The sequence below is a fragment of the Microchirus variegatus genome, assembly GCF_963457635.1.
Source record: "Microchirus variegatus genome assembly, chromosome: 18".
NCBI lineage: Eukaryota > Metazoa > Chordata > Actinopteri > Pleuronectiformes > Soleidae > Microchirus > Microchirus variegatus.
In genome coordinates, this window is record NC_139819.1 from 8670401 (window position 1) to 8683736 (window position 13336).

A 13336-nucleotide genomic window follows, 5' to 3' on the forward strand; every position below is an offset into this window, starting at 1 on the left:
ATCATAACTTGATGGACGCAAACACCGTGCACGTACACAGGGAAACAAGAAAGTCATTAATGTTTAACAGACAATACACTCAGACACTCCAACCAGTCATGACACTTGTGATAACATCAAACACTCTTCGGGTACCCACTTCTCCAGAAGGAAGCTCTCATCTCCTTCCTCAATCTTTCTATCCTCATCATTTACTCCTCTCACTGCTCTTTCTTCCACCCAGTCATTTCTTTCTGGGTGAGGGTTAGGCTCCTCTAAGAACCTACATGTCATCTCTTGACAAGAGAACAAAATACTATCTTTCACTGCCTCCCTCTCTACACTCATCTTCCTTGCACATTCAAATCTGTGAATAAACAAGGGAATGCATCTTCACTTTATCCAACCTTTTCCTCCACTCTCTCTTTCTTCAGTTCAAATTATCAAATGCACCTTTCCCATTATTGATGAGGTAGCACTTCGGGTTGCATTGATCTCTAATAGTTCAAAATGGTGCCGGTTCCTATACAATCAGTATCTACTGGACCAGATGGCAATGCAAATGGTTGGTGCTTCAGCCTTTTCCATGAGCTGTCGATCCTCAAATCGTCACTTGCTTTAAGTGATATATTTTAGTTTGACAGCAATCAATAAAGTTTATATTTTGAGACACACGACACTTCATCACCACTCCTGCACAGGTCAATGCACCAAGAAGACCCGGGTTCGTACGTGACCCAGTTGGAACAAGGAGAGTGCATGTTCTCCCCGTGTGTGCGCGCGTGGGTTTTCTCCGTGTTCTCCCACATTCCCAACCCCGCATTTGGCCCTATGTCAGCTGGGATTAGCACCAGTGACCGTCATGTTGAGGATAAAGTAGTAGAGGATGGATGGATTGACAGATTTGAAATGGAACTGTTTCTGCTCATGCCGACCAAACAGAGTCTTTACCAAGCTTTAAGTTTATAAATGTCTGATTCTGTGATTTTTCGTGTTCAAACATATGCGATGGTACAAATCAGAGAGAGAGAGTAGGGGGAATGATGAAATTACTTTTTCTGCACACTTTTAATTGTGCTTGACATGTTTTGTACAATTTGCTATAGTAAGTATAGAGCTAAATAGTACAAAAAATATATATATTTTCCATTCTTTCCCTCAGAAGTGCAGCACGCATCATTGGTCAATACATAGTTTTCACTCTGCCTGCTCTTATCTTGTCTGATGAAAATTAATACACCTTCGATAACCTCTCAACCAGAGACATTCAGCACTTTTTTGTTTTCTCTCTCTCCGTTTATCCGTCTCTCACTCTCCCTCTCTCGGAAAGCCTTCTAGCTAAAAGGTGTGAAGGAGTAACTAAGTGCTTTCTCCTGTCTGTGAACAATGTCCTTTATGCCTGTGTGGTTTTAGGCTTGTCCATCTGTGGCAGAGGAGGAAAAAAAAGGAAAGATGTCTGCAGATATCAACTTCTCTTTAATCTTTTTTACCTCAGATTTTCTGACACTATGGCCCAATTTATATTCCTGCGTAATGTGCTCTACGTAGGTTACGCAGAGCCCTCTGCGTCGACGGAGAGCCTGTTGGAGAGCCTCTGCGTCGTCTCCGAATGCACAAAATATTTTATAAGTGTCCGTCACTCGGTCAAGGGACAACGGAGACGGCAAAGGCTGCGATTGGTCCTCAGGACAGGCCAAGGTAACACTGCTCTGTGCCAGCCACAGTGCGCACCGAGCGTCCACAGAGGCGGAGCTGACAACGTCGCTGCCAAACTATAAATAATACATCATATCTTAATACACACAGCACATGTTTAGACTCTAAATGGCTAATTTCTCCCCTCAAATTATCTTAAAACTGCGTTCCGGGACACAGAAAAGTGAGAAACGGCCACTACAATGTTTCAATGTTATTCAGCTGCAACAACAACAACAGTCTTTCTCTCTCGGACGCCAAAAGCACAACAACCTTGCGTAGCGACCCCTACTGATCGGGCGGGAAAAATTGCAGTGCGTATCCGTTACCACGATGGAGAAGTATGAAGGCTCGAGGGGTCTCCGTGGTCACGCAGTCGGATAACGCATTACGCAGTCGGAGAAGTATAATGTGGCCTTAACACTGTTCACCCACACGTCAAAGACTGGCCAGCAGCAGACTTGAGAAAATAATGTTAAAGACAGTCCAGTTCGAGTAGTTTTTGTGACGAATTAAAGATGGTAATTTCTTATAATTCATGGAAATGGTCATTTTAACTAATGACCTGTTATGACCTGAGAAGCATTTATAAATGTTCTCATACAAAAATCAATGTCAAATTGCAATACATACTATAGGCCAGAACTACGTAAACAATCAGTTATGTGTCCCTCCACAAGAAAATTTCAACTTCCTTTGGACTTCAGGGCTGTAAGTTTATGCTGCAGGGTAGGGCTATCGGTAGCAGTAAAAACAGGATAGAGATATCAAGGTCTTTTTTTTTTTCAAGGTAAGGGGATCTCCTGAGATTAGCTTCAGGCATCCTAGAGGCTTGCACCTGAAAATGAATGAGAGGGAGTGTAAGCGCAATAAACGCATGAAGCGGGAGACGCAGAAGGAGCGGGCACTTAAAGAGAAATCTAAAGTATTGCAAGGCTTTTGAGAGGAGTGAAGCTGGAAATGAAATATTAAATGGAAAACAAGACAGCCTTGACCAGTGATTTAAAACTATACATTTGCGTAACTCAATCAGCAATAAAAGAAATAAAAGAAATTGTGATAGTGAATGGATTTCCTTCCATGTCTGTTTTTTTATGCAGTGCTGTGAGTTTTCTCAGGTCGTTGTGATTTTAAATCAGGGAATTTAAGAAAGATAAAAATAACAAAACAGTGGAGATGAGGGTAAACGTATGTTTAGGTCGGGTGAATGTGATTCACTACTTGCATTTTCCTACAGTAGCATAGACCTGCCACAGAGGAGAAGAAAAAAAAATAATAACAAGATAGTTTTTCATTTTAATGAGACAGTTTTCTCCTTTTAACGAGATCTGGTTATACGTTAAAGTCAGGTTTATTTATTGATTATAGCATGATGTTTACATCAGAGAGGGTGTAGAGGCTCTGAACTCTAGTCCCTCCATTTCTCAGTTCATCCCTCTGCCTTTTACCTCCTCTGTGGCTGCTCTATACTTCCATATTTTCCCTAGGTATGGCAACAAATTAGCAATCAAACAGCTCACCCCCCAGTCACAGTCCCTCTTGACCTTCCCTTTCTCAAATCACAGATGGTGAGGTTCTTATTTTCAAAACGCCCCCCCCCCTCTGACTCTCTCCTTCCACTCCTCTGTATCTCTTTCTCTGCCTCTTTTTGTGCTCATCAAAGGTGAGAGCTTCTCTTCGGACCATTTCATTATTCTTCTTCTTGTAGCTCACTCCTCTCCACACTCACCTTCCTGACCCTGAATCTGTATGTGTGTGAGTGTATGTGGGTGGTCCAGGTCTTACTCATGTTGTGGGGACATAAATCGGTTTAAACTGTCACATTATGTGGATTTGTCTTTCGTTTTGGGGACAAAAAGCATGAGGTTAGGGTTTGATTAAATTAATGGTTAGGACAGTAGTAGTTATGGTTAAGTTGAGAGTAAATATACAGTATTTCCTTTCCTTTCCTTTTCTAACAGTTCCAATAATTGGTCGAAGAAACTGAAGAAATCCCCTGGATAAGCATTTCCTTCCTTCACCTTTCCTCTCCCATATCAGTCTCTCGCAACCAGTCTCACCCAGGTGATTTACAGACATCACCCGATTGTCAAAGAGAAACAGAGGTTTGAGCTATCACTATGGTAACTCAGTGGTCTGAGTGACAGCCTGTCAACTGGGCGTCAACCATTAGCTCATGGAAGGGCTGTAATCACGGCCCTGGTGACAGATGGAATGGCGAGTGTAAAAGTAGAGCAGAGGAGAGGAAAAATTGTGAGGGAGTGCACTTGTATTAGTTACCTCTATAGAACATTTCCTGGTATAAACACTGACCTTGTCAGGAGCAATAGTCCTCATGGGGACCAAAAACCTGGTGCTAATGGCAGAACATTTCTGAGAACCTGGCTTAAGTTTCGGGGGAAAATCTGAATTGTGGTTAGGTTAAGATAAAGATACAGTATATCCCGTTGTGGGGTTTATATGTTTATATGTTGTTTGTTTTTTTGTTTTATTTTTCCGATGGGGTCATGTTTTGAATATTGATATGTGTATGCATTGATATGTATGGCCTTTTTCTTTGTTTGTTTTGAAAATCAATAAAAATATATTAAACAGGTTAAGGTAAAGATGAGGCATAAAGTGGTTTTGGTTAAGGTAAGCGAGTGCTATTCAATCTGTCCAAATAGAAGTCAACCCAGAGTCCCTAAAAGGACAACTTGTCGCAAGACGACCCGGATTTGTGACCGAGTTCCCCGGTTTCCTCCCACAGTCCAAAAACATGCAGATTTTGGGGATTAGGCCAATTGGACACTCTAAATTGTCCGTAGGTGTGAGACTAAATTGTTGCTTGTAAGGTAAAGTTTTGTTCAATCAAGTCAATCCAGAGTCCCTAAAAGGACCACTTGTGAATGTTTGCCTGTAAATGGTCTGGATTTATAAAGCACTTTTCTATTCTTGATGTTGGTGTTAAGTGCCATGCCCAGGGACATATTGGTATGTAGACTAGCGGAGCATGACGGGAATCAAACTTGGTCTACCACTCAGCCACCGCTGCCCTTTGTTTGTCATTGGGTAAAAGACAAATGGCTGAAAAAAAAAGAGCACATAGAATTCATTTTGTTGCTGTAGTAGAGCATTTCTCATCGTTGTGTGTGTGCTACTGTATAGACAGTCTGTTCTCATGTCAACAGAATCCTCAAATCCACTGCACTGACTAAAAGTAGTGAAATCAGAGTAGAGCCTGTTTTATCCGAACAGCAAATTGAATCATCTGGAAGATTCCCTGTATGTGTGGTCGACGACTAAGTGCTATAGTACAAACTCCATACAATGGCGTTGTGTTGATCTCACAGTACATCAGTGCTGTGTTTTTAATTTACTGAATGGTCAGAGAGAGCGCACCACCTCTGAGCCAAACGATCGTCAGGGTAGGTTACTTTTCTTCTTCCGTTCTCGACTATATAAAGTTGTTTGATCGCACGTCTCCACGGATGCGTACTTGTGTTTGTTATGACACAGAGTTTTTTTGGCTTTGCAGAAGATCACTGGGACGCATCAGTGTGACAGATGTAGAAGAATGTGCTCTGATGTAATGCGGTTTACTGCTGTGTGGAATAAACCACTGACCTGTTATGTCACTATAATCACACCAGTGGAAACAATTGTTACTGTAAACATTGCAATTTCTTGTCACAATAGTTGGAGATTATTGTAAAGAAATTGTATACACTTGACTACAAACTAAAAGCATTCATGCACTGTGTCATAAAATTATCAGTCTATTCGAGTTCGAGTTCAAGTTTAATATTTAGTCTTGTGGAATACACAGATTTTTTCGAATGTTTTCAGTTGAAGGACAGAACTGCTGCAAAAGGAAAAAGCCATGACAACAAAAATGTTCTTTTTCTTTTTTTCCCATCTGCACTGAAGGACTGTCTTTGTTTATTAAGAGACGGAAAGCTGCTGTCAAGCAGCCATTCAGACTAAAACAAAGACGGAGAGACACACAGGCAGAGAGGGAGAGAACCAGCCAACGCTCAGTGGGGGCAGGAAATCAACTTTTCAATAGATTCACTCCTGACATATTTACACAACTCTTTTTTTTATCTACCAACCAATCAAGTGACCTACCACTGATTGAAAGGACACACACACACACACACACAGAGACACACACTATTCAAAACCCCAAATGTCTGGTTGGATCTGGTTTGTTACCAGCTGTCAGCTGCTTAACTCCACTTACACTCGTACGCTCACACACAAAATAGCATCAGCCCATCGCTGAACGTAAAATACCAGTGTTGCCATGGCTACCCTCCCCCCACCCTCCCCCCTGCTATTAGAGGAGGAGGTTAATTGAATTGTTGCAATTCATTACTGAACAAGGACAAAGATTGACAGGAAAAAGCAAAATTGGAAGAGAGATGAGGGAAAAATGGACGGCCTTAAATGTTTAAGGCTGCACGAAGGAGAGACGTTCCCATCTTTTACAATTAAGTGAGGACTGCAGAGAAAAGGATGAATGTAGCGTAGAGCGATGAGCAAGGATGATCAAGGAAGCTAATGTGTGCACTGCATCAGTCAGTTGTGTGTGTGTTTGTATATAGTTGGGCTTTTTTTGGGGGATAAATGGTGGATATTTGGAAAATGAAGCAGGAGGTGGACTCACCAGCTCTGAGTGATGCAACAGCCTGAGAGCATAACATGTCTTTGGTGCCTTTTCTGTGCATTCCCATCGAAGCTAGAAAATCGTATTTTCTACCTTAGATGGGGATATTTGAGAACAGGGGCTCTTGTGTAGTCAAAATACCCCATTGTGCTTCCGTGCAAACAACTGCATGTCGCCACAGTTGAATGTGTCCTCTGAGCCATGTCACTGCAGGACGCTGAATCCTTGCTGTGCTGATTAAAAAATAAATGAAATAATGCTGATGAAACATTCACAATAGAGCCATTAGACGGGGAGACAGTTAAAACATTGCATTTTTCATATTAGAACATATATATATGGATATATATGGAATGCTGAGTGAACTTTATAGCACTTTTTACAAATAGTGTGAATACTTTGCAGAGTCATGTGTGTCTCCAGCACAGCGCTTTGACTTTGACTGCTGGTATTTATGTTTGGATTGCAGACTGAGGCTCCAGCAGAGGAGGGAGACTTCTTAATTTTGCACATGAATGTTTTATAAACGGAAAAAGATCAGGAAAGACATTGCGCTATTTTTAATAAAAAATTTAAAACGCCCTAATATGAAAAGTTCAAAAATAGATGCGAGCACAGGGAGTGAGAAAGAAACATTTGTATTCCTGATAGCGAAAATATATAGGACAAGAAGAAAATGTTGAATTTTAAAAGAAAATGCTGACCTTCCAGGATGAAGTGTGATATTTTTAATGTGTTCTTTTACCACAGTGCACTAGCGAACGTGACAAAATCAGCTTTAGTTATTCTGGTCACGTTCAAGCACCCTTGAGGCATTTTTGCTTCATGCTGGGTTTAGCACCACATCACATTGTTCCTGAGAATCACATCGAGTTCCACTGTGTCAGAATAGATAATAAGAAGAGATGACAAATCTTCTAAATATAAAATTAAGTCACTCTCATCCAGTGAAACTTTAATTAAGAACTTACAAAGATTTAACATTTTATTATCATCTTTTTCACATCCCATTTCATATTAGCTGAGCTTATAATTAATCTCCTGAAACATTTTCACCTCATGCCTTTGTGCCATATCAAAGATTTAAGGGAGAAAAAAAAATCTTTTCAAAAGACTACATTTATACACTAGCTTCATTTGGCACCATTGGGACTGCATAATGCATACATTATGCCCTCTCACCTCCACCCACCGCCTCTTTAAGCCACAATTGTTCTTATCTGTAATTGGGTTACTGATTAAAGGGAAACATTTGGCATTAACGTATCTCTATGTGTTCTCTAAATCGTCATCATTCCCCAGTGTCACCACTTCCTCTGAGAGTTGGCCAAACACATCACTTCTTCAACTGAGTATCGTAATATCCACTTTAATTTAAAGTCAAGCTCATCTGACTGTGTGCGTGTGATGCTCGGTGCTGTCCATGGTGCTGAAATGCATTGAGCCTCACACAGAAACTTATGAACAAATGCAAACTGCAAGTTTGCCGGCTACATTGAACAGAATAAATAGCATATGAATAAATCAGCACAGACTTTACAGCAAGGCTGCAACTACCACATATTTCCATTACTGATGAATCAGTTCATTTCAATTATGAATAAGAACAGATTCATTTTCTAAACTGTTCATCTACTAAACCCCCCCCACCCCCACCATTCATTGCAGACCTCTGTTGTAAATTTTTGCAGCTGTCGACACAGCATACTGTAGGTGCGTATAATAATTAAGATAATTCCTTTTGTGTGCATTTGTATCGAGCCAAAACAAACAACTGTTTTATTTTGATGGCGACTTCCACAATTTGGTTTCAGAGTCTAAGTAACAATGTTAAAAATGCAGGCATTGGTACGATGTGGTTTGCAGTGTGCAAACTCTAATAAAGGTGTGAAGGTGTTTTTTTTTGTGTTTCTTTGTGTGGTAAAAATGTGTGCATACATGCCGCTGTGTGCCCTACATGTCAGGACTAAGCTAGAATGAAAAATAAACTGAGACAACTATTGAGTTCCTGCCTCCCTCCTGTGGTCTCCCCCCCTCCCCTGCTCTTCATTCCTCCCACCATCACCACCACCTCTCCATAGTCTGTTATCCAATTAGGGGATTCTCATTGCTTTAATTGATGGAGACATGAAAAGACACACAGGCATGCATACAGACACACAGACACAGACACACACACAGACACACAGACACACAGACACACACACACACACACACACACACACACACACACACACACACACACACACACACACACACACACACACACACACACACACACACACACACACACACACACACGTTTCCGTTCCCTAAGTAATGTCAGGCCTGATTACTATGGAGATATCGGGATAGTGGGAGTGAAATGTGAATATAAGTGACAAGAGCAGATCTGCAATTAAGCAACATTGTACGGGAAACACCGGGAAGTGGTTTCATCCAAAGAGCTATTCTGTACACACACACACCTAAACCAGACAGTTCAGTTTTGGTCTCTACAGGTCCTGACAAGGTCAGCGTTTAGTCCTAAGGAGGTAACAAAATACAAGAACGAACGCAAACATTGACTCGTGGATATACTGCACTCCCCATCGCACCTGTGCCTCTCTCCATTTTGTCTGTCGATTAGGGAAAAACAAGTCAGATGGAGTCATCGAGTGCTTTCATTTCAAATAACCTGACCATAAAACTAACACTCAGACATCCCTTTGAAGCAAAATGTCCTCCCGCCAATGCTAAAACCTGAAAGTACAGTCATACACTTGCACAGACGCATACTAATGCACACATACTGAGTTTGCATTCAGACTGAGACTTAAAAGGTAGCAACTACAATGTTAAATTAATGTATTTAACACTACAAGGTACAAACGAGCAGTTGCGGTGCGGATTATAGATTTGGCAACATTTACCTGTGTATTCTGCTGGAACAACATTAATCCAGCCTCTAATCTGAGCTTCTACTGCCCTGCCACTCTTTCGTACAGAGCTGCTTATCCCCCTAAAAAAAAGGATTTTAAGAAAAATAATACTTAATTTGTCTTGTTTTTCTGTTTTGTAAGTATGTTGACTTCTTACTAATCTAAAAACTAAATCACATCTACAGCTATAAAAAGATCTGGTGCTAATTAAAATGCCAGCACAAATGGGATGGAAACCAATAGAGGTTAACACTATATTGTCACTATAAGTGTCAGTGACTTTGGATGATTTAAAACCACAATGTGTAACTTTTAAATATCATTAAATTAGCTCCATTTGACTCTGTTTGTGTTTTTCAGTTTTTTGGTGTTTAGATGCTGCACATAGGAAGGAATTTATTGCACATCGAGGGAGAGGGAGGCAACAGCAACAGTGCTTTTGTAAAGGAAGACGGAAGGAAGACTTAATTAAAAACACAAAGCAACGGGCGCAAAAACTTAGAGAAGTGAATTTTACTGCTCAAAATGTAGCAGTTTGATGGGATGAATGCTTTTTGCCCCCACCGACCCTTTTGCTGCTCGTGTATTCACACAAACGTTCCCTCGGTCAGGTCTGACAGTTGTTGCTTGAGGAGCCCGTTTTTAAGATGAAGGATGCAGCACATAAATAATGTTACATCATTTCTGTTTCACAGTAACCAGAGGCAGACAACAGAGACAGAATATCAACATCCACAACAAACATTATGCACTGCAGCTTTAATGCAGTGTTCCCTTTCTGGAACTAATACAGATAATGTGCAGATCAATAGGCATTAAAAGTTAAATAATAAATGAAATCCTTAAATGAATCTCCTGTTGTGATTTCAAGTTCATAAAGCAAAGGCGTTGAAACCGTAAAACAAACGAGATGAAGATACAGACCTGAAACACCTGAAAGATCGCAGTTAGACACATGCACAGATAAACAGGAAGACTGTCAATCAATTCATCAGCCAGCTACCTAAACTGACAGACAGCCAGCCAAACAGAAGGACCGGCAAACCAACTGGCAGGAAAATGAGAATGGCAGTCTGTTCAGATGGAGGCAGACAGGGAGAGACATTGAAGGCTTCATTGTTCCAGCTACAGATTTGGACAGACCAATCAACCAACTGAGGAACTAGGGGAGTTGAATCATTCAGAGACGAAAAAAAAGCATCGTCATTCAGACACTAGACAGAAATAAACCAATTAATCAGTGGAATTTCATGTTGTTAACGAATCCTGTACTGCCAATAAATACTGCCCCGACAGTAGCTGACAATTCGTCGACTGTGTCTAAATTTATTAATAGAGTGTACGGGGTTGTTGGAAAAAAAGAAAATAACTCCCTGATCTTAAAAACAAGATCTTGCAGAAACAAATAGCAACTGAAAATAGTTTGCTTAACAAGTAAGGCATACAAAAAGACAGAAAACAGACAAACATTGTTGCATCCATGCTGTGCTGTCTGATTTCCTTTGATTCACGGTCTTTATTTCAAACACAGGGTCTAAATAGGACATTTTTTTTAGATGTGGGCTGCTCCCCGTCCTCAACATAAACAAACACACACACAATAACGTAACTGCATAGCCCTTAGATCAAAGCAACAAGCATAACAAAGCGCTCACAACACACACTGCATCCACATCCACAAGGTCCTTCAAGCTCATTTCAGAGTTTGACGATTGTTTTGCAGGATACTCTTCTATTTCTCTCCACAAGCCAAGGATAGTGTGATTCTTTTTGTTGTTTTTTTTCTTTATGGCTATTAAGCACAAACACTAATGCACCAAATAGTTGTTCACACGTTGACGCTGCGCTTTAGCACATTATTAGCCATGCAGGCAAAGCCCGTACGAATGTTGTTCCCATTACTGCCACATCATTCCAGACGCTTTTTACGGCAGTGCACTGTTGTTCTCTTGACAGTTAGGGCCTTGTGACGAATTAAGATGTTATTTAGGTTTGGATTTCACTTTTTACATTTTTCAATGGTTTTGACCTATACTACAGTACTGAATTGGCTCAACTTTATGTACAGTATAATGATGCCTTCTTTGTGAAATGAATTCTACAATAATGTAATTTTGAAATGCACACATTTGTGTTAATGTAGAAAACACACGTGTACATACATATATACACACACACACATATATAAAATCATATATTCATGCTTTAATTAACTAATGAATACTTTGTGATTTAAAAACCAGCATGTTTCTAAAATGAGTCGTCTTCATTAAGGCACATGTACAGCAGGAGCCTAAATAGACTAATCAAGTGATTAGATTACATGACCAACCACTGGGGTAAAAACTGAAAACAGAACAAGGGGTCGTGATAAATAATGAGAAAGAGAAGTATAAGACCAAGCAAAAGACATATTTAAATAGAATACATTACTCCATGACAAACAGTAATAATGACTGCAGCATTTTTATTAATTCTCTTTTCTTTCAGATGCTTCTCTTCTGAATTGACACTTATGCTTTTTGGATATTTTCTTGAGTTTTAAAGTACGGACATGATTTTGATTAATAACGAGCCTGTTTGCCAATTTGACAGTGAGTCAAACCACTCGACCGAGGCTGGTATTGTGCCAAATTGTGGATTTGTTCCCCGTTCTCTTTTCATTGCACAGTTGAAGAAGTAGATATGAGGCTCAAAAGTCCCCATATAACATTTGAGAAAACAAATCAATATTTGAAGGAACAACAAATCAATGAATGTTTCAGCCAAGTCCACACAAAAGAGATAACTCTGACCACGGCCAATGCCCCCTGCTGGTTGGCTTTTGCTCCAAAGAAAAAAGTTTAAAAGATAGTGTCCTACCTTCTTGCACAGCCTGGAAGGGGTTGTTTGCATTAACGAACGCCACAGAAACGGTGACCTTCTCTGTCTCCAAGATGTCATTGTTCTGATTGAGATCTGCCACGGCAAGGCGTAGTACCTCATCATCTTTCCGCGCCGAGTCATCAAAGATGGCACCTGTTAAAAAAGGAAGGAAGCAGAAAGGACAAGATGAAGCTATCGCTCAGTAACTCTCTGAGTTCTTCTCTGAGCCAAGAGACACACCACGTCATTTCAGTCATTTTAATTAAGATTCAACACAGCTGACTCTCCCGGAGTTTAAAATATGATTGATGAAATGATTTGACTCTAAATGTATTCATTATTAAATGTACCCTATTAATAAAGTCCATCGCAGAACAAGACCAAGCAGCAGAGTTTTTGCCCAGCCCCATTTCAACCAAACTAGTTTCAGTGATAATTTACCAGCAAATAATGTCCACCTAAACTGGTAAACAAACATTGTGGACTTAGTAGCAAGCTTGTAACAGGTGAGGGCAGCTTCGGGGCACCAAACGATACACTTGCTTGCTCCAAATATGGGATATTTACAGCAAAAAACACTTCCTGGGTTGACATCAGCGTTTATTTTGAGGTCAAACTATTCCCACAAGCACAATGACTTGGCCAAAAATGGTTGTTGCTCAAAGGGTAAAATGGAAAAAAGACTGATGTGCTGTTGTAGGAGAAGTCCCCAATTAGTCATGAAAATACATATCAGTCTGTGTTTGCAAGGAAGCAGAATGAGGCGACACGGGACTGGCTGGTGAAGATCTGGTCTTTGCTTTGGTCAGTTACACACAAATTCCCATGTGCTATATCTGTCTTTCTTGCTTGTTATCGTCTCATTTCGACACAGCTCATCCCTTGAATCCGCTGGTCGACTAATTGCGTAAGCCAGCGCAATGAAGCAGTGCTAACTGTATTTCACTGACCAGAAAATAAGCATCATATTGTCAAGTGTGCATTAGTGTGTGTGTGTGTGGGTGTGTGTACACAGAGAGAGAGAGACAGACAGGTTGCAAATTTCATTAATGACCAGGCGGACTACATTAGCTATGGCCTGCTTTGTACAACATTTAGCTGTAATTGGTCTTTTATAGCTCAGTAGGCAGTGTCTGCTGCTACTACCAATAATGTTATGGTTTGAATTCCCACAGAAGTTACTTGAGAAACTAAGCTCATGTAGTGGCCAAAACACGTGTAGAGA

General features: G+C 40.5%; 1 protein-coding gene across 1 annotated transcript in view; it reads right to left on the minus strand.

The window, feature by feature from the left end:
- grid2 (glutamate receptor, ionotropic, delta 2) overlaps positions 1-13336 on the minus strand; it is a gene marked incomplete at both ends in the record, with an annotated part of 423554 nt that overhangs the window by 345898 nt on the left and 64320 nt on the right. Inside the window, one exon of the mRNA XM_083904505.1 lies at positions 12109-12264. Within this exon, the coding sequence (XP_083760631.1) occupies positions 12109-12264 (156 nt within the window). The remainder of the gene's footprint in view (positions 1-12108; positions 12265-13336) is intronic.